Here is a 19,076-nt window from a genome sequence, read left to right as displayed (position 1 = left end):
GCTTTATCTATGGTGAAGCCTAGTCTGGTCAGTCTTCACCCCGCCTGCGCTTGGCTGCGCAGCTTGTATTCACCTACGCAGTGGTCGTGCTAACCCGCCCAGCCATCCAGCTGCCATTCTTCAACCCGCCAACGATATTATTAGGCATCCATTACGAGCATATTCCCTATCTGCCTTTTTCTTTTCCCCCCCACAGTCTCGAGCCAACATACTTCGAGCCTGCTAGTATACCGCCTTGTCTTAAGAGCGTCATGGCCCTCTCTTAGGTCATCGACCATACTTTTCTGCCTCCAAGTATTCTACAGGGAGATGATAGTAACGCCGTTTACGATGCCAATCTCACGCGTTTGCTCTGTGATTCGCTGAGGGAATTGGGTTTAACGTGCCTCCGCAGCATAGGAACTAGCGGTACGCATGCTCCATCCTTCATCTTTACAATCCCTGGCGGGCTAGTTGACTTTGGGTTTAATTGCCTCTGTACCTACCTACCTTAGATTACCATGTCTGAGAGATCCGGGCACGTCGCAGAGAACAACTCCAAGGAAACGATTCGCGCCATCAGCACCGCACTCAAAGATAGGGTACGTCTTTCCTACTTACTTAAGGTACCTTAACCATTTCGCTATCGTTACTTACAATCTTTCCACTGCTAACTCGAGTTTGTACTATGTTTTGTTTCACATAAAAGCACAGAATGCTGGACTTTTCGTCACCGCGCATCAAGACAACTTTCTTTTTGAGGCCTTTGAGCTGCTTGCGCCCAATCCTACGTCATGTCTTGTACTGCTGTTCTGCTGTGAGAATTCCCCGACACTGCCGTTGCCATGGGGCGCGATACCGTCATGACCCAGACTTCTTGGGTCCGTTTGTCGACAGCATGCAGGAGCTCACGTCCGTGACTGCCCCAGTTGCGCGTGAAAAGCCGGAGTAGTCGTTGCTGGGGAGCGGGCCACGGTGTCTCCGTCCCTTGTCACGCGCATGCTCGTCGACATCCTTTCCGGACTGGGCACCAGGATCTTGCCGGAACGGTTGTGCAAGGGAAGTCGCGAGCAGGTGAACTGGGACCGCCGAACGGCTTCCCTTCCACCGACCGCCCGCTTGGCTTCTTCTGCACGGGGCCTTGCGCTTGGTGCTTTAACGCAAGGACGCAAGCCGCTACAAGGAGGTCATGACATTCCGCACTGGCCAGCTACTACCAAGAGCAACTTCTGCCGGTCTCAGCAGTGGTCTCCTTTACTGCATGGGAGCGAAACTATCCCACCGAATACCAAAGCTAAATTTGTCCGAGGTTCGTCCATGGTTACGACCGAACCCTGCTATTTGTTATATATGGTACTATGACTCGATCTGACTAGATAGCGAGACTGGTTCCTGATTGTCGCCCTGATGTCGGAAGCCCATTACCAAACCCTAACCCTAGACCTGAAGGCGGACAAGGAGCTGCGAGCCCGAAGCCGCAGCGCAGTCGGGGTTCCAAAAGCAACAACTACGCTGAGCCAGAACGGCGTAGATGTCGCGTCAGATGAGCGTCGAAGGAGCGCACAAGCAAGAAGGAAGACAGGGCAGCGAGCGGGGTAAGTGAGCCCAGGCGCTGTTAGCACGGGGCATAAAAAGGAGGGCGGGAGACAGAGCTTAGGAGAGAGGCAGAGTTCAATGATACAACTACCTTACCCCTAACGAGCACTCTGCTCCTACGTTGCGTGTGCACTGCTTGTACCCAGGCACTCTGGTCCTACTACCCCTGGATCCTTTGATCCTCACACATTCCCTATATAGAGGGTATATCGGAGTAGGAAGAATAAATAAATAAATATATATATATACTAAGCCATTGCCTTCTCTTCTAGATCTATAACCTTGCGCGAGTTAGCTAGATACTGCATTGTATAGGCTTGCTACTATATTGGTAACAGAGAGTTTGATTCTAGTACGTTATAGAGCTTGGCTACAGTCCGAAGCTTAACTTTTATTGTTTTAGACCGCTTCAAGGGCTAAGATTACCCTCGCTTCTTTTGAAGTGGGAGCTATATCGAGTTGTAGAAAAATTCAACGTCAAATTTAAAGAGGGCGTGTTATAGTGAAGTATCCGTAACTCGCTTGTCTACGCAACTCGCTTCTCAAGTACATTAGATAGGGGCCTTGATAACTAAGGAATAACTACCCTCCCCAACTACCCTCACCACTCTAGAAAGAAGATTAGGGAGGGACGTTCCAGGTTCTGAAGGGGTTGTTTGAGGAGTAGAAAATCGGGTTGCCTGTTTTGTTCAACGAACCATCTCAGACCTTCCAAACATCCCACCCCCTTCACAACATCACAAACCAGTACTCTCCTCTTCTTCTCCCAATCCCCCATTTCTACCCCCATCGCCCCCGCCTATCACCCTTGAAGATGTGGATGAGAATGAGTATTGAGGCTGAGTGTTCGGTACCGGTGCGCAACTGTAGTGATTTCTCCATTGCCCCTGCCTTTGAATTGGAGCAATGGGTTTGGTCGAAGATGCTAGGCTGCACGAGAGAAATATCGACTCCTCTCCTCCTTCGTTTTAGGGGCACGCGAAGAATTGGGCACCACGTGGGAAGGCAGAAACCAAACAAAAAAAAGGTCAAGGCCGGGTTGAACCTCGTCCGCCTGTCCGAATGCGACGATTATCCACATCCACCGTGCTCAGATCCAATTGAACCACCCGACCTCCATATTGATCTGTCTGCTGGATCAGGTACAAATACCACGGTGCTCCCCCACCTCTGCCCAGAGTCCAGGTCTAGCGGGACCCCATCGCACACTTTCAACCTCAGAGACCATCGTATTTCTATTGCCCTTCTTCCTCCCATTTTTGCCGAAAGGTTCCTTCTTGCCGCGAAGAGGGGAAGCATGATTATAATTTGCCCAGGGTACCACAACGACTGCAAAAACAAAAATGGCCAAAGCCAAAGCCACAACGGTGACTAGTGGGCCCCAAATTCCGAAGATAGCAATCGCCACCTTCGCGCCAATAGACAGGTCGCTGGCAGCTACCTTCCACGTCGCAACACAAGAGACCCGCGATCATGCCAAGAGGAATCGCAGCAACCACGAACATACGAAGAACACTTGATAAGGTTCGCGATATGCGCAGCCATCGGCTCACAAACCGACGGATATTGCTAATGCTCAAGCTCATGACGACGGCTGGAAGTTGACGGATGCCAGATGCGAGTGCCGTCCGATACAGGGCGCAATACGTGACTGCGCTTGTACCCATTGAGACGGAAAGCCAGTGCCACCACGCAAGACCGCTCTCAAACTCCTGCGGTCCCTGTTAGACTTCCGGGTTCGAAAAGAGGTGAGGGGTTGACACTCACAATGATATTCATCCCAAAGACTGTTGCTACCAGACTTAAAGGGATGAAGAAAAAAGCTAACTCCGTCAACTTCCCCACAGACTCGGCCTCTTTAATTGCGCGCGCGCTCTCGACAATCGCTATGCTGGACATAAGAGACTGGAATGTCCTCTGAGTCCGGCAAGCCGTCCATTCTACCTCTGCTACCAGCCTCGCCAGCCTTCTTTCTAGCCTGGGACCTTCCGAGTCGATGCCGCCAAGGCCCACAGGGCTGTCTGACATGCGCTTGAGTGAGGTGCTTTGGTGTAACAATGTATTTTGCCATCGGCCGAGCTGTTCTCTCCATCTCGGGACTGATTCCTGGAGAATTTTGTCGTCGTGTAGAGAAAGGTCGATGCCATCGAGAGCACGACTCATGCAGTCTAACACGTGTGACAGATCCTCACACGCGATCTCCGCCACCGCCGTCTTGACAAGCTTCTCTGGGCTTAGCATGGAAGTGCCATTGTTGGCCCGGCACAGCGCTCCGACTAAGCGGGTCAGGGCCCTCTCTTCATCGAAGCACCTCGCTGTGGTCTTTCTCATGACCGGACTGTTGTGCTCAACCATGTCTCCTTGGCGTGCGCTTGGGATAAAACAGGGAATCTGAAATCGGGTATAGGTTCTCTTCAATCTCCAGGTGCTGAATTCGAAACGCAGGATGTCAAAGTGTCGTACGGGATCGACCAACACAATTCCTGTTTGGAGCGTGAGCATGAAGGCGCTACAAGGGGCAGATGTAATATTACCTGACAAGACTTCTCCTTCATTCGTGAAATAGTACGACATGCGCTGCTGGGCTGCATGGTAACTTGTTTTCTCGCCTTCCTCATCGACAGACGTTGAAACTAAATAATAGGGTCGATGGGGGCAGTCGGGCCAACGAGAATATCTCTCGTGATCCAGACGAAGTTTCAAAGGATCATCAACCGTGTGGACATTGTGAGGCTTGCCGCTTGATATCCATTGCTGAATCAGGTGTGTAGGTGTGGAAGTCGATGACGAGGTTGAAGGTGCGGCCGACTGATGGGGCCCAGCTTCTTTCTGAACTGCGATTTGCCACCAATCGGCGTAGAAGACATCGCCGCCACCGCTTTCCAGCTCTCTCCGTAGGCGATCGTCGCCTTCGAAATGCGCCAGAAGAAAGTCACGGCGCGGCAAAGCGTCCTGATTTATCCAGGGCTCCAACGCCAGATGCAAGGACTTGTCGGCTTCGATGACAAATATTTGAGCGGCAGTCTCAGACCTGCTTGGAACTGGCCGAAGGATTCTCTCGACGCTCGAGGGAAATGTTGTGATGGCGCCAGTTTTTGAGATTTCAACAATGACCACAGTGGACTTGAATTCCTGGGTCGGTATTCCTTTGAGGATCGTTCTCGCCTTGTCAGTCATTTCGTCGGAAAGCCAAGCAGCCACGGTATAAGGATGATAATTGACCAAGAAAGAAGAGAAGATAAAGAGTTTGGGTGAATTAATGTCGACTAACAAGATCACAGACTTTCAGTCTGCTTTGTAGACTGCTTTGTAGGCTGCTTTGTAGGCTGCTTTGTCGGCTGCTTGGTAGACTGGGCTTGGAAACCATTGGGTCTTCGTGCTGAGACATTTGATGCCTGACGCCATCTCGGCCAATTATCGCGTACAAACAGCCACACCAGAATGCAGCAAGGACCTTTGCAAAAAGCGGTAAGGCCTTGGGAGCGGGGAGCGATCGATGTCTTGGTGGAAAGTAAGGAGGCGTTGATGGAAGTTGGGATGGTCTCGATGTAATTAAGTCAACAATGCCGTACTCCTGGATGGGTTTGCGATTCTCAGTCAATATGCAATGCTACTATGTCTTTGGCGGTCGATCACCCTCTCCGCCCACGGCCCTGGTACCTGACGCGCTAGGAGGCGGCACGGTTCGAAATGCCAAGTCCCGATAGGTCCGGCGCTGTTGGATGGTGGGCGACCCCACTTCCTGACGAATGCCGGCAGCGAGACGCGTTATTCCTGTCAGGACTACGAAGGTACTAGTTACACGATAACTCAAATGAAGTTACACCCTCTACCAAACGTTGGGATAATGTAATATCAGCAATCTGTCGGCAACTGGGATTGGTATCCGTGGGTAGGATTACTGCACGCATCTCTGTTCGAATCTCTGATATGCAGAGTTCGGAAGCGGTGCCATACAATATACAACCTTGAGTCTATAAAATCGCACATGTTGTTGCCTTGTTCTGTCTAGCTGGTGAAGTATGGGGTTTTCTGAGCTTGTACCGCGCTTGGCGGGATCAACCACCACTTCAGTATTTGTCCTGTTTAACCTGGTAACTCCGAGTCGCTAAGCGCGCTGTTGTTTGTGGCGTTCGGCAATATCAGCCCCCATATCCTGCAGGATCATCTCCAACCAGGGGACCACGCAAGCTGGAGCCGGTGTTCTGATTCGGGGTCCGGAAGTCGGGAGTTGAAACCTCTTTTCGGAGCTTTGACTGTACAGATGCTGTCCGGAGCGAAGGCAAAAAGGTCTCGAGGCTGCAATGCCGACCTTGGATGTTTTGAAAATCAAAGCTGACACCAAGAGCTACGGCCTGACCAACGGCAAATTCCACGGGGTTGGGACACCTGTGCGGCGGGCGTTTCCGTGGAACATTGCCGCAGGCCTGCAGTGTCTTTCTGCCTTGGGCTGCCGCAGTGCCGCCATGAAAAGCGGCGTCCCCCCGGAAGTTGTTAACTTCATTTCTCTTTCTTCCGGTTTGGCCGATCGTGCGCCGCGTGTCACCATCACCCCAGCACGTCAGCGATGAGTCCATCCGGGAAGTCGCTTCGACTCAGCGGAGCTCTCCTCGCTCTGTCTTCAATCTACGCTGCTTCAGCACAGACGTTTAAATTTGCGGAGGGGGCAACGCCGACGCACTTTCAGGGCTTTGCAACTCACGGACCCGGCGCAGGTGAGTGACAATGGCCAGCAAACAAGCGCAATCCATTGTAACGAAAAGTTCAGTCGAAACATGGTTGTGTGATACAGGCTCAACGCACACAACGCACAGTGCAACCAGTTTCGCGGGATGTTGTGCGGCGGGTGAGGTCTGTGAATTCTTCACGCGATGCAACGCGGGCACTGCAACAAGAATAGATGGCTCGGTGTATCGCTGGTGAGTGAATAGCATTGATCGCCTTGATTAATAATCGACGTTCAAGGACTGACTGTCCTCAGCTCCGGCACCCTGCCCAACTGCTACACCATGACCATCTACCAGAGCTACCCCTACGCCGCTGACAGCTGGTTGAAAATCGGTTGCGTACAACCTGACTTCAAGGCCCACACGGTCTATCGTGAGATCCTATCGACGGCGGCGGCAGCTCAGCCTGGCACTGGTTCATCAGGAACTTCAGCGCCTGTGGCTTCAAACCCTGGGGAAGCAGACGCACAGGAGGCCCCTGGTCCATCGCAGACAAGCTCCTCTACATCGCAGGCCTGGATTGCGGGCGCTGTAATTGGGCCGGTCATAGCGATAGCCCTCGCGGCTTTCATCGCATTTTGGCTTGGCAGAAGGAAGGGAAGGGCTGAAGCTGAAAGTGTAACTACTTCAAACGGCGGTACAAATCAGGAGTTGGCGAAGTCGGAATTACACAGCACCAGTCCTCAGCAACTGGACAATGCCAAAACTCCCACAGAACTCGCGGATCACGGCCGCTGGGAACTAGCCTCCTAATGATACATCATCCAAGTACTCCTAGTCATCTCCCGCCCCACATCTCTCAGCATTAACCTTCCCAGTCTTAACCGTCTCCCTCTGACCCGCCATCGTCTTCGCTTTCCCCCTTTCGGCCCCAGGCGTATCCTCCCTGGCCACCTCCGACGACTTGGCGTTCTGCTCGATATTTCCCTCTTAGGAATTCCGCTTCGATGGCGCCTGCGGCGTTCTGCTGATAAACTCGCGTGTCTTGAGGGTGCTTGTCTGGGTTGTCTGCTGCTCGAGGGCCTCCACTTCTTGCGACTTTTTCTGGGAATGCAGAGACTGGCACGGCTTTGTCGGCCAGTTTGTCGCGGCTGCCGAGCCTGTAGATGACGCCTCCTGCTGCGCCGGCTACGAGGAGGCCGGGAAGTAGGCGGGACCGAACGAGGTTGGGGGCTGACATTTTGCTAGTTGAACTTGATGGAAGTGCTGAGTGGCTGGGATGGAGAGCTGAAACTCTGAGGACTGGTGGATGCGATGCCATTCTAAACCGGATGGACTTGGTGCTTAGATGTGGTAATATGCAAGTAGCGGGAATAGAAACTCGGATGTGTTGACGATAAAAGTTGCGAAGAAATTCACACAATAAATCACATCGCAAGTTTGTCGGTCTTACAAGCCGTTTGAAGACGTTTAAACAGCATGTTGGTGCAGAAGTGGTACCTGGATTTCCAACTTCATGATGAGACCATGGGGGGTCACCGCGTCAATGGACCTAACGACGCGGTATGAACGGCAACAACGGCGCGCCCTACAATAAGTGTCCGTTCATGCACGTAGGTACCTACTTAGATAGACACAGAATCGTTGTCAATCTAAGTTGGAGAGCTTTCAACAGAAAAAAAAACAGCAGTGCGACGATTAACGTATTCCACAAGCGAGCGACGCACACAAGCGAGCGACGCACTTTAACAAGATTCGGTGGCACGTGTACGAAAAGGGCAATATGAAATTGTTAAGGTCTCTAACAATTTACTAGCATTATTTCGTGTGTGGGCCACCAAATCTTGTTAAAGTGCGTCGCTCGCTTGTGTGCGTCGCTCGCTTGTGGAATACGTTAGGTCTTCAAACACCGTAGGTATTCTGAGGACTTCGCAGCTAACTTTGAAAAGCCCTCGGTCACGGCGATCAGAGCTGTGCACCGCTAGGACGTCTCGAATCCCACCCTTGAGGGCGCACGTTATGCGGACGGAAGCGGAAGCGTATGAAAGCGATGGCGGGGATGGGGAAATGGTCCTTGAGTGGCCGTGACATCGGTCCCACTCTCACCCGAGCAAGCAATAAGGCATTCTGAGGTGGACAGACGGCCAGTTGCAATCCCAGTGCGCCCAATATCACCGATGACCACGATTCAGCGGTCAAGATATATGGCTCGGAGGAAAGACAAATATCAAGAGAGGCATGGGTCAGGCTGAGAGATGAAGGCTTGGCGCGGGATTCATGTGGGTCTTGAAATGCCGAAGTAGTAGTGAGCGATGAGGTCTGCCTCGCGGGGGCTGTGGCCGATGAGGGTGGCTGGTGTAGTCACGATATTTGTTCTCTATATAGGCTGAATCAGCTCACCGAAGCTGTGACATATAGCGCAGCGATTTACGTCTCTGGAACAATTAACCTAGCGTTTACTGATTGTCAAGAGTGTATATGGACACAGGAGCAGAGCGCTATGACCTGTCTTATGGTTCGGGTCCCGGGAACCACCTACTGGTTAGCAGGTGATATATTTCCCTAGGTACCGTGGTCATGTAATAATTAACTGCCTAAACCAGTGGGTAGGAATTGTATGCGAGTGTTTGACTCGCCACGAACCTTTGCTCTCTTGAGCCAGTGCAACATGGGGGAGCACTCTATGTTGTGTGAGGCTGCTCAAGTTGCGTTTCATTCAGTACTACTGGACAGCCTCACTCGATAGCCTTTAGCCGGTGGCCCAGCCAGATCAGGCCGGACCAGTAGTTAAGTACTAAGTTACCGCTGGTGCCATGAATATTCACTTGTGTCGGCACCCTCAATCTCTTCGCTGTTCCCAATACGAGGTACGGGGCGCGCCTCTTACACAGAGTCATTTCTCCCCCGGTCCGCCGAAACGCACCCATTATGGTGATCGACTCATTGTATTCGATAACGTCACCATTAGATGCAGGTTTGGTGGCAGCTCACCAACGCGACCCATCCATAAGTGCTAACACCGCGGACTCCAAAAGAGAGGGAAAAGAGCAATGCCATTCTGGCGAGCTTCAGCCTCTGCCCCCTATAAAACCCAGTTACCGCAACCCAAGTAAACATTTCTGTATCGGCTTTATCGCAATCATCTACAGCACGCTCATTCTAATCACCATAATCGTGGCTACTGTGTTGCCGACGGGCGAAACCACAGCCCCCAACGACTGCAGCGGTCCTGCATCACCATCAATGTCTGCGACAGAAGCACGCTTCCTGATAGACATCTCCGTCAGCGGCGATGTATCGTTTACTCACGCCAAACTGATGGATCTAGCTTGGGACATAGGCGTGGCACAGGGAGGCCGTTTGCTGCATGGATGGATATTGTATCATATTGCGGCGAAAACGATAACTTGGATGCTGGAGTGCTCGAGTTTGCCGTACTCGACCCTGCTCGACTTGCTCTTCTGGCCTGATTCACTGTCATCCTTATGGTCTTCGATCGTTTTCTTTGGGAAGAAACAGCGACCCCGGGTCGTTCTCACCATGGCATGCTTGGCATATGGTATCGCCCACGTTTTGCTCTTCGGCGCCATTTGGAGTGCTGCGACCGGGTACCGAAGTCTTAGTGTGGTCAGTTATGCAATGCCGGATCAATATTGGGTCACCAGAGACGCCGACACACTACAAATCTGTTGGTGGCTAGATACCCAAGGAACTGAAATCGACGGAGTCGTGGCGCCCGTCATATTAGGGCCCAAGCTCGGAGACATGTTCAAGTCGTTCTCTGATTTGAGTTACACCTCCACGCCGTATGTCGACTTAATACGTACTACTGCGTCGGAAGAGTTCCGGAATGTATTTGCTTGTAAGACGCAATAACCACCTGCGGAAGGAAAGAACTGACATTAGAACTCAGATGCTAGGTCAAAGCACACCGTCCTGGAGTTCTTGCGGCAATTTGAGCCATTTACGTATATTCCCAATATGAACACTATGGTTTGGAACGAAACCAGCATTTTCAGAATAGACGCCACTGGGGCTTGGGGTTTCGATTCCACGCCGTACCTCGACGGGGAGAGGTGGCACCGAGAGGTGTTACCTAGCACCATCAAAGGATGGCAGTTTTTGGGAGTAGACCAGAATCTAACGGCGGCACCACAAGAAATGTTCTGGGGGCCTCCACAAGCGCATAATCCGACTCAGTTTCTGCGCTCAATATTTCGACTGAACTTGTCAATTCTGCACGAACCGGGGGTTGTGCCCTACAACTCAACGCTATGGTACAATGGGACCAGCATCCCAATGAGGGCGCCATTCCTGAGTTTTAACAATTGCTCCTGGTGGACCAACGCTCTTGGCGAATGCATCTGTTACAAGGGGAAACCCGTGATGGAGGACTTCCGTGATGACAACCACAAGCTTTGCATCGGCGGAGGCAACTACATCTGGGGGTTTTCGGGTTTCATGACATGCACTGGCCTCGTCCTTGAGTTACTCTGGTGCTTGACCTGCTTATACCTGTGGTTCTACTCGACAAAACAGAGCCAGTTGGCGATACTTGGCAGATCCGCTACCGGTACCGTCAGGCAGATTTTGGACCTCTCTGAAGTTATTAATGAAGAGCTAGGAGATAACACTTGTTGGTATACGGACAGGCAGTTGAGGAAAGCATTAGAGAACTCTCGTCCGGTTCGGTATGCCACTAAGGAGAGGGGCGATGGGATTTGTCATCTGGGTCTCGTTTCGGTGCCGGATAGGCATTTGAGAAGACGAGATATACGGATTGATATGGAGAACTATTATGGATGAAACTATAGTCGTAATTAAGAAGTCGCCGCACCAGCGAGTCGCAAATTATGGAGCTTTGGATAACCATAAGTTCCCAACGAGCAAGGCGTTTCGCCCTGACCTTGTCGTACCAATTAACCCAGAACTCGTATTCTAGAGCGACACCGACTAAATTCCCACTACGCATCACCACGTTTTCCCTCTCCGGCCTTCAGGGGCTTGACCCGATTCAGGCCTTTGGATTTCCAGTCCGTGACAATCTTGGCCAACTCGCTCCTCTGGATCCAGCACATCCAAAGAATGAGCACAAAGGCGGTCATAGGCGCTGCTACCGCCCAGAAGACCCAGAACTGGTGAGTCAACTCTACTCCGTCAGTGTCTGAGATCCGTGTAAAGGGCGCCATGACAGTCTTCGGGGAGGTTAGCCAAGCACGACTTTGTTTGCGTGGACTGGGCAAAGACCTACCGCAATAGCAGTTCCTGGCAGAAACACCATAGTTAACAAAGAAATGCTCTTCATGGCTGACGAGTCTCGTCTAGTTTCGCGTGCTATTTCTTGCTGCATGAGGTTGTAGAGCTTTCGGTGCGTTTGTCAGCGTCTGGGGTGGCTCCATGCTCATCTGTTCGAGACGTACCACTTGGAGATACGCATTGATGCGGTCCAGTACTCGGTTTTGGCGAGCAACTGCGTCGTTTGCCCGACGTGTTATGATCTCGGTACTCTGCTTCAGGTAGAACGTGCTATGTCTCCCTTCTACGCCTTCTCTGTTGTTGTCGCCGGTGTCTAGCCATTCCTGGAACTGGTCAAGGGCCGAACAAATGGCCGGGCCAAAGGCTTCAGCGAATTCGGAAAAGCCGTTGGTCAAGTAGGCGTGCGCCTGAACGAGGTTCTTGTGCAGCTGATCGAACTCCAGTCCCTTCTTGATAATCTTACTATTCCGTAAATATTCATCCATCAATTGCGTCTCTGACTGGAATTCGACAAGCTTGTTCTCAGCGTGATTGAGTTCAAGTTTGAACAACTCAATCCAGACGTCGGCCAGTATGAGGGGCATCAACAGAGGCTGCGAGATTCCGGCAGCGTTCTCCTGGAGCATCTCGAGAAACCGGACGCTAGGTGCTCCTGCCTGGAAAGACTCGGAGCTGTGTATATCAATGAAACATAGGAAAGCCCTAGTAAGCCGGTTCCGAGGGTCGTAGTTAAATGCAAGGCTAGTGAACGAGTCCTGCAGATGCAACGTCTGTTGAACGATACCTTTCTTTGGGTCAGTTACCGGCGTTGTCCAATTGGAAGTGGCCTCTTGCCAACCAATGGATGAACCAGTGCCGGGACCTTCGCGACTCAAGCTTAGAGGGATCCCCCACGAGTTGTGTAAATCCCTGGTGTATGACTTTGGGAGCTTCATCTCCTCGACCACCTGAATCCACTGCTCACACGTGAATGGGAGGGCCACGTCGCCGGGTTCGGTCCAGCGGAAGAAGAGCAGCCTGAGAGTAGCTGTGACCTCGGCCTGCTGGACTTCTGCTGGTGTGGCGAACTGGTTTTCCTGGTTCAGCCAGTGGGTGATGTCGTTTGAATCTACGATACTATTGCGGACGAGGGGATCGGCCGACTTTGTGCTCATCGCCTCGGTTAATGTCCAAGAATCAACAAGAGGGCGAGTCGCCTAGCAATATGTCCTGCGCACCTTCCGAGTCCATATTTCCAGAGCGCCAAGGGGCGCATATCCAGGCCGAAACTGCAGGTACGAGGCATATGATTTCCAGGCATCTCCGAAGATGTCCATTTGGACGACGGGAATGGGAGGATAGGTGGGCTGGTCGACGTAGCGACGCGTTGGATTTATCGGCGCAAAGATTGTCTAAAATTTCAAGTGAGATGCCTGATTAAACACCGGTATAAAAGCGGGACAGGAAGTGGTGAGCAGCGGGTCGAAGACGGCTTTCAATCGCAAGAAAACCTCGGCTTGCCGCAAGGTTCTGAGACAAAAGCTGCGGCTGGGAGCTGAAACAGCCACGCGAGAGGCTAGAGCGTTTGGGACCAATCAGAGTAGGTACCCACGACTCTGGGCGCTTACATGCAGTTGTGCTGTACAGTTTTCCTGATATGCGGCCTCGCCGATGCCCTCTTGAGAGATCAGAGATAATATGGCCCATGGGGGCCGGGGCCGTCACCGAAAGGTGGAGAACTGTAAGTCGGGCTCAGGAACCGGGGCAAACCACATTGTGATTTAACACCTAAACTCATTAGGAGCCCGCCGTGTTCTCCGCACTACCCGACCACAATACATAAGTACTGTACATATTTGGGCCCCGTACCAGACCCCCGCCGTCTGGTCGGATGCTCCGCTCTCGGCCAGCTGAACCCCGCTCGTCCTGACAGGTTCCACTTTGGAATCAACACTGCTGGTATTCAAGCCTGCAATTGGACGCGCTTGTGCCGCGGTTTTGCTCCCAGATATTTCCTTTATCAGATGATCTGATTTCTCTCTAGACAGTTGAGTGCGGTTCCCCTACATCACCACACCGGCGTAGCGGAACACTAGTACTGTACAGTGTACAGCGGCACGGACGGGACGGGCGCATGCTTGCATTACCTCAGATACGCGATAGGTAACACTGCAGACTCCTTCGGGATCTTAGTCCCCACCCATGGCCGCTCCCGCAACTCTCTTCACGAACGGCAAGATATTCCTGTCGGGCGTCAAGCCGGGCACCAACGCCGGCCTGCACCGCCCGCCCACCTTTGCTGAGTGCATCCTCATCCGCGGCTCCCAAATCGAGCATGTCGGCTCCACATCCGACGCACCCGTCGCCGATGCCCTCGCCGCTGGTCCCTCGGCCGTGACGGTGCATGACCTGCAGGGCAAGACCGTCCTCCCCGGCTTCGTCGACGGCCACATGCATCTGATGCTCCTCGGGCAGGCGCTCAACAAGCTCGATCTGGGCAGGTGTAAGACCCTCGACGACATCCGCTCCGCCATCCGTACCTACGCCGCCGCCAACCCCGACGTGCCCCGGATCCTCTGCCGCGGCTGGATGCACATCATGACGCCCGACGGCGCCAAGGCATCCGACCTCGACGGCCTCGACCCGCGGAACCGGCCCATCCTGGTTGACTCCAAAGACCTGCACTCGACGTGGTGCAACAGCGCCGGCATCGCCGAGCTGGGCGCCGAGTCGTGGGCGGACGTGCCGGGCGGCATCATCGAGCGCGACGCCGCGGGGAAGCTGGCAGGCGTCTTCAGCGAGGCCGCCAACATCACGTACGTGTGGCCCTACCTGGCGCGCGTGGCGAGCATGGACGAGCGCACGGCCGCCATCAAGGCCGCCGTCGCGGCGTACCACGCGGCCGGCTACACGGGGCTGATCGACATGGCCATGGACCAGGGCGCGTGGGACGCGCTGCAGGCGCTGCGCGCCGCCGAGGGCCCCGTGCCCATGCGCATCGCCGCCTACTGGCTGGTCAAGCCGTGCGAGACGGCCCCGGAGACGCTGGCGCAGGTCGACCGCGCCGTCGAGCTGGCCCGCCAGTACGACGCCGCCACCTCGCCCGACTGCCGCATCGTCGGCATCAAGGTCATCTGCGACGGCATCGTCGACGCCTGCACGGCGGGCCTGTCGGAGCCCTACTCCCACAACAGCCATGTCGAGGTGCCGCTGTGGACGGCGGCGCAGCTGGAGCCCGTCGTGCGCCGCGCCGACGAGGCCGGCCTGCAGGTCGCGCTGCACGCCATCGGGGACGCGACCGTCACCATGGTCGTCGACGTCCTGTCCAAGTTCGCGAGCCCCGCCCTCCGCCCCCGCGTTGAGCACCTCGAGCTGGCGAGCAAGGAGGACGCGGAGCGCCTGGGGAGGCACCGCATCACGGCGTCGATCCAGCCGGTGCACGCCGACCCGGCCATCCTGAGGGCGTGGCCGCGGCTGATAGCGGAGCACCGATGCGGGAGAGCGTTCGCCTACCGCGAGTTTGCCGATCTCGGCGCGCCGCTCGCGCTGGGCAGCGATGCGCCTACGGCGCCGCACGCGCCGCTGGGGAATGTGTACGTCGGTACGACGAGGAGGTCGTATCGGGAACCCGAGATGCAGACCACGGTCAACCCGCACTTCGCGCTGGGCTTGTGCGAAGCCGTGGCCGCCGGCACCGAAGGTGCGGCATATAGCTGTTTCGACGATCACAGGATAGGGGTTCTGGAGAAGGGCCACAAAGCCGACTTTGTCGTGGTAGATATGGAATGGGAAAACGAAAAGCTGACGCAGGCAAAGGTGACAGAGACTTGGTATGATGGTGCTAGGGTATGGTCGGGGTGAGGTAAAGCCGACGTTCGCGCTCTAGGCGCAATGGCTTGCTTTTGAATTTTTCCGGGCCCCTATATAAGCATGTTCTCCCCCTCAGCTGTAGGGATAGTAGTGCCTCGGCCAGATATTCATCGCCGTCTTCAGCCCCCTCTCCAGGGGCAAGCCGGCGTGGTTCGTCCGCCAGTCCCCGGTGCCGTTCGGATGCAGGTTCACCCAGAAAATAGCGTTGCCCGCTACCGGCCTGAAAGCGAGCCCTCCATCCTCGTGTTCCCTCCACAGTGGCTTCGCTTCGGCCCCGTCCTTTTGTGTCTTGTCGTCGGCCCCACCTTGCCACACGGGCTCGCCCCGGGGACTCGGCGGTGCTATCGGCTTCGCGTGCGGGAAGTGAGTCTCGCCGCCTGTGCAGTTATCCTGCAGGATCGAGAAGAAGCTAGCCACGCGGTTCCACTTGCGCTGGCCGTCCTTCGCCCATTGCGGGTAATCGAACCAGTCGTGATGAACGTTGAATCTCTGCCCCGAGGTGTACCGCACCAGCTGAGGCGGGCCCATCTCATCCCATCCGTCGCGAAGCATTGTGCCCATGAAGTTGCGCGCTCGGTCGAGGACGCAGGCGACTGTCGGGTCGTCACGAGGCAGGCCGGCTGAGCTCGAGGTCCTGTCCGAGGTTTGCTGTTGCCGACCGAACTTGTTCACCTGCGACGGAGCGAACTTTGGCTCGGCGGTCTCTAGGAGAGAGGCGATCTCGGTCGGCGTGATGAGATTGTGGATATATATGATTAGGGGTTCCAGCGAGACCAGCTCCGTTCTGTATGTGTGCATAGCGTCACAGACAAACGGGCTCTCTGCCGGTGGCTGCGTATGGTTCTTGAAGAAAGGGAAGGCGAATGGGTAGTCAGGCATTGGAAAGTCGCCAATGAAGGATACCAGCCGAGGAGAGGATAGGTTCGGGAGGTATGGAATGCTGAGGCCAAGCAGTATAGCGCCGACCGAGAGGCTGGCGATCTTCGCCATGCCGGTCACGGCCATGCTGGGCGGTCTTGAAACCTCGTAAAAGGGGGTTTGCGGGATGTTGTAGAACCTGAGTATACGTAGCGGTTCTAGCTACATCACGGCAAAGGCAAGTCGGGCAGCGATAGGAAACGGGGGTAGCTTCGAGATATGGTGCGTGGCAGGCTCGGCGAATCCCTCCCTGTCTCATTTCAAACGCCAACAGAGGAGCATGGCCCTCCGAGAATGAGATGTTATTAGCTACTCGAAGCAAATGCCGAGCCTCCGCGTTGCCAACCCGATCGACGTCCGCATAGCCAGAGGGCCTTCTGGAGGGTGTCACAAGGACATGAGTGGCTCGGACAACATAGCCGCTAGCGTTGTAATCATGCCCTCCGGCCATTGGATGGACGGTGACAAAGCTCGGCGTTGGTCCGCTCAAATGAGGTTCAGGATCGGGTAATATCCCGGGAACCCGTTCACGATTGTGGATGCAGCGCCCAGACTGGAAACTCTTGAGCCCGGCCTAGTCCCGTCCGGGTATCTCGGAAGGAGACGGCCTCCAACCCTTGGCACCGCCGAGCCTGTTACTCCACCAATCCGCCTAATGGGAAGTATGGCGCGCCTTGGCTTGTTTTGCATACCGGGTTTTCCACCGAAGCGATCTTGTGAGGGTATCCACAGCACGGGACGAAACGAGGGAGTGCCCTGCTGGGCTAGTGCGGCTCTGATGGAGATCGTGAGATCGCTTGGTCTCTTTGGTTTATCTGCACAACCGACTGGCTCATAAAACGGCTACAGTGGATGGTCGCGTACCGGTCAAAGCCTCCAGGGTCGTAGAGGAATCCCACAGGCCAATCGCGTTGGCCAGAATTTAATGTGGATTCCAGCGGGCGTACGGTCAAAGAAGACGTTTGGAGCCACTCTCCTTGATCATCTCCTCTATAGATAGAAATATGTAACGCAGATCTGCAGAGTTCAGATGGAATTGGCCAAGCGGAGAACTAGGTCTTTGATGCACGAGGCAAGCCAAAGAAACGTTCCGAACCTTGGGGTCACAGTGCAATGGTCTCTTGTACACCTCTCCATTTTGATGTTCTGCCTTGTGCGCCTGCAGCTCAGGTTTCTGGCTCCTTCCGGCCACTTGTGGGATAGGGCGGCGGGGTGGGCAATGCTCACGGATCGGCTCATGCGGGAACGAATCGAGGCTTCTAAAGAGATTCATATTTGAAAATCCTCTTGCAAAACGTTCGCTATGCCACGCTTCCCGTACTGTCTAATCATCATGCCTATGCAACACCCCAAGCCTCTTACCTGGTGAAACGCAACAAGCTTTACTCGGAGCGTTCCATCCTATGCTGCCTTTGGTGCCGCAGGGCCAGAGAAGGCTTGGCTCCCAGCAACCCATCCGCCATCAACTACAATGTCCGAACCCGTGATGAACGATGCGTCCGGCCCGGCGAGAAAGGCGACAGCGTTAGCAATCTCGTTGGCCGTACCTCCTCTCTGCATGGGCGTGCCGCAACCATGTAGCTGATGTGGCCGGCGCTGGCTCCTTCGAGCTCCTGCCTCACCATAGCCGTTAGGATCACTCCGGGGCTGATGGTGTTGATCCTCGCGCCCTTGGCCGCATACGCACGCGCCGCGGCTTGCACACGGAGGAAGTTGGCGTACTTTGATACGCTATATGCCGTTGCCGGGTCGGAAGCGTCGATATCGAGCAGCTCCTTATTGTTGAGTAGTTGGACCCCCGGCGCTGTCGCGAGATGCGCAGCTAGCTCGGGTGAAGGCGTCGCTCCGAACTGTGCAATACTCGCGATGCATGTCAGCGACGACCCAGCTGGGACGACCTCATGGAAGGCATCGATAACATTGGCCGTTCCAAGCAGGTCCACTTCATAGATGCGCTTCGCCGGTGCCATCGCCGGCGATAGCCCGGCTGTGTGGACGATTGCATCAATGTTACCCGCATCAGCCGCTGCTGCGGCAAATTTCTGGACAGAGGGAAAATCGCAAATATCGACGACGTGCGTCTCGACCTCATGGCCGTCATCGCGGAGACTCTTGGCCGCAAAGTCGAGATTGTTTTGCGAGTAGTCGGCGAGGAGCACTCTCCGGCCTCCGGCGAGTCGTCGGGCGGACGCGAGACCTATGCCGCCGCTACCAATCACAGCTACGGCGCGGCGGGGGATTGCCATGCTAAACAAACGATATAGCACAAAATGTTGAGTCACGACGATGGTGGTCCTGATTGAAGGTATGAAGCTTTGACCAGCATGTTGAGCAGGACCGGGTCGCCCCCGCACCGTACTTATTATACCTTCCGTTCCCGCCAGCAAGCTCTGCTGATGCCTACCAGCCGGCAACACGGTTTCCGATCTGCTGAATCCGATCTGCATGTCGGGTTGTTATATGGCCCCGGGCTACCGATGCAGGCAGGTGAGCTTGGCAAGGAGCGGATCCTCCCGACATCCTGTCTGCATCCCCCCCGCCGCATCCGGCATACGGTTCTTCCGTCACCGTGGGCCCTATGCCGTGACGGGACTAGCGAAATTAACTTACGTATAGTAGTAGAGGAGTCCGGTGATCATTATTACCGGCACTGACTCAGGAGGAGCAACAAGCCGTCGGCATAGGCCGGCGGGGTTCTGTACTTGCCGGGCTGCATCGGCCCCACTCATCACGCCATCGGGAGTTCCGCCCGGGTGCCGTAAAAGTCTCCACATGCCGTATGTACCACAAGGCCCGGACCGCAAGTTGGGT

General features: G+C 54.7%; 4 protein-coding genes across 4 annotated transcripts; 1 reads left to right on the top strand and 3 right to left on the bottom strand.

The window, feature by feature from the left end:
• Positions 1 to 11,206: 11,206 nt before the first annotated feature.
• Positions 11,207 to 12,652, bottom strand: MFIFM68171_00840 (Magnesium transport protein CorA; the record flags this gene model as incomplete). Its single annotated transcript, XM_071056262.1, has 3 exons — positions 11,207 to 11,437; positions 11,494 to 11,604; positions 11,663 to 12,652. 3 exons carry the CDS (start codon positions 12,650 to 12,652, stop codon positions 11,207 to 11,209), a joined length of 1,332 nt encoding a protein of 443 aa, XP_070912363.1.
• A 1,027-nt stretch (positions 12,653 to 13,679) lies between these two features.
• MFIFM68171_00839 (Amidohydrolases) lies at positions 13,680 to 15,338 on the top strand (the record flags this gene model as incomplete). Its single annotated transcript, XM_071056261.1, has 1 exon — positions 13,680 to 15,338. One exon carries the CDS (start codon positions 13,680 to 13,682, stop codon positions 15,336 to 15,338), a length of 1,659 nt encoding a protein of 552 aa, XP_070912362.1.
• Positions 15,339 to 15,419: 81 nt separating this feature from the next.
• Positions 15,420 to 16,352, bottom strand: MFIFM68171_00838 (Prolyl 4-hydroxylase alpha subunit domain-containing protein; the record flags this gene model as incomplete). Its single annotated transcript, XM_071056260.1, has 1 exon — positions 15,420 to 16,352. The coding sequence occupies one exon, from the start codon at positions 16,350 to 16,352 to the stop codon at positions 15,420 to 15,422; it is 933 nt and encodes a 310-aa protein (XP_070912361.1).
• Positions 16,353 to 17,666: 1,314 nt separating this feature from the next.
• Positions 17,667 to 18,511, bottom strand: MFIFM68171_00837 (Putative oxidoreductase YxbG; the record flags this gene model as incomplete). Its single annotated transcript, XM_071056259.1, has 2 exons — positions 17,667 to 17,819; positions 17,888 to 18,511. The coding sequence occupies 2 exons, from the start codon at positions 18,509 to 18,511 to the stop codon at positions 17,667 to 17,669; spliced, it is 777 nt and encodes a 258-aa protein (XP_070912360.1).
• Between the last annotated feature and the right edge of the window lie 565 nt (positions 18,512 to 19,076).

Source organism: Madurella fahalii (assembly GCF_045866475.1).
Source record: "Madurella fahalii IFM 68171 DNA, scaffold_1, whole genome shotgun sequence".
Classification (NCBI taxonomy): domain Eukaryota; kingdom Fungi; phylum Ascomycota; class Sordariomycetes; order Sordariales; genus Madurella; species Madurella fahalii.
Note: the sequence above shows the minus strand (reverse complement) of the source record. Positions and strands in the feature narration are given on the sequence as shown.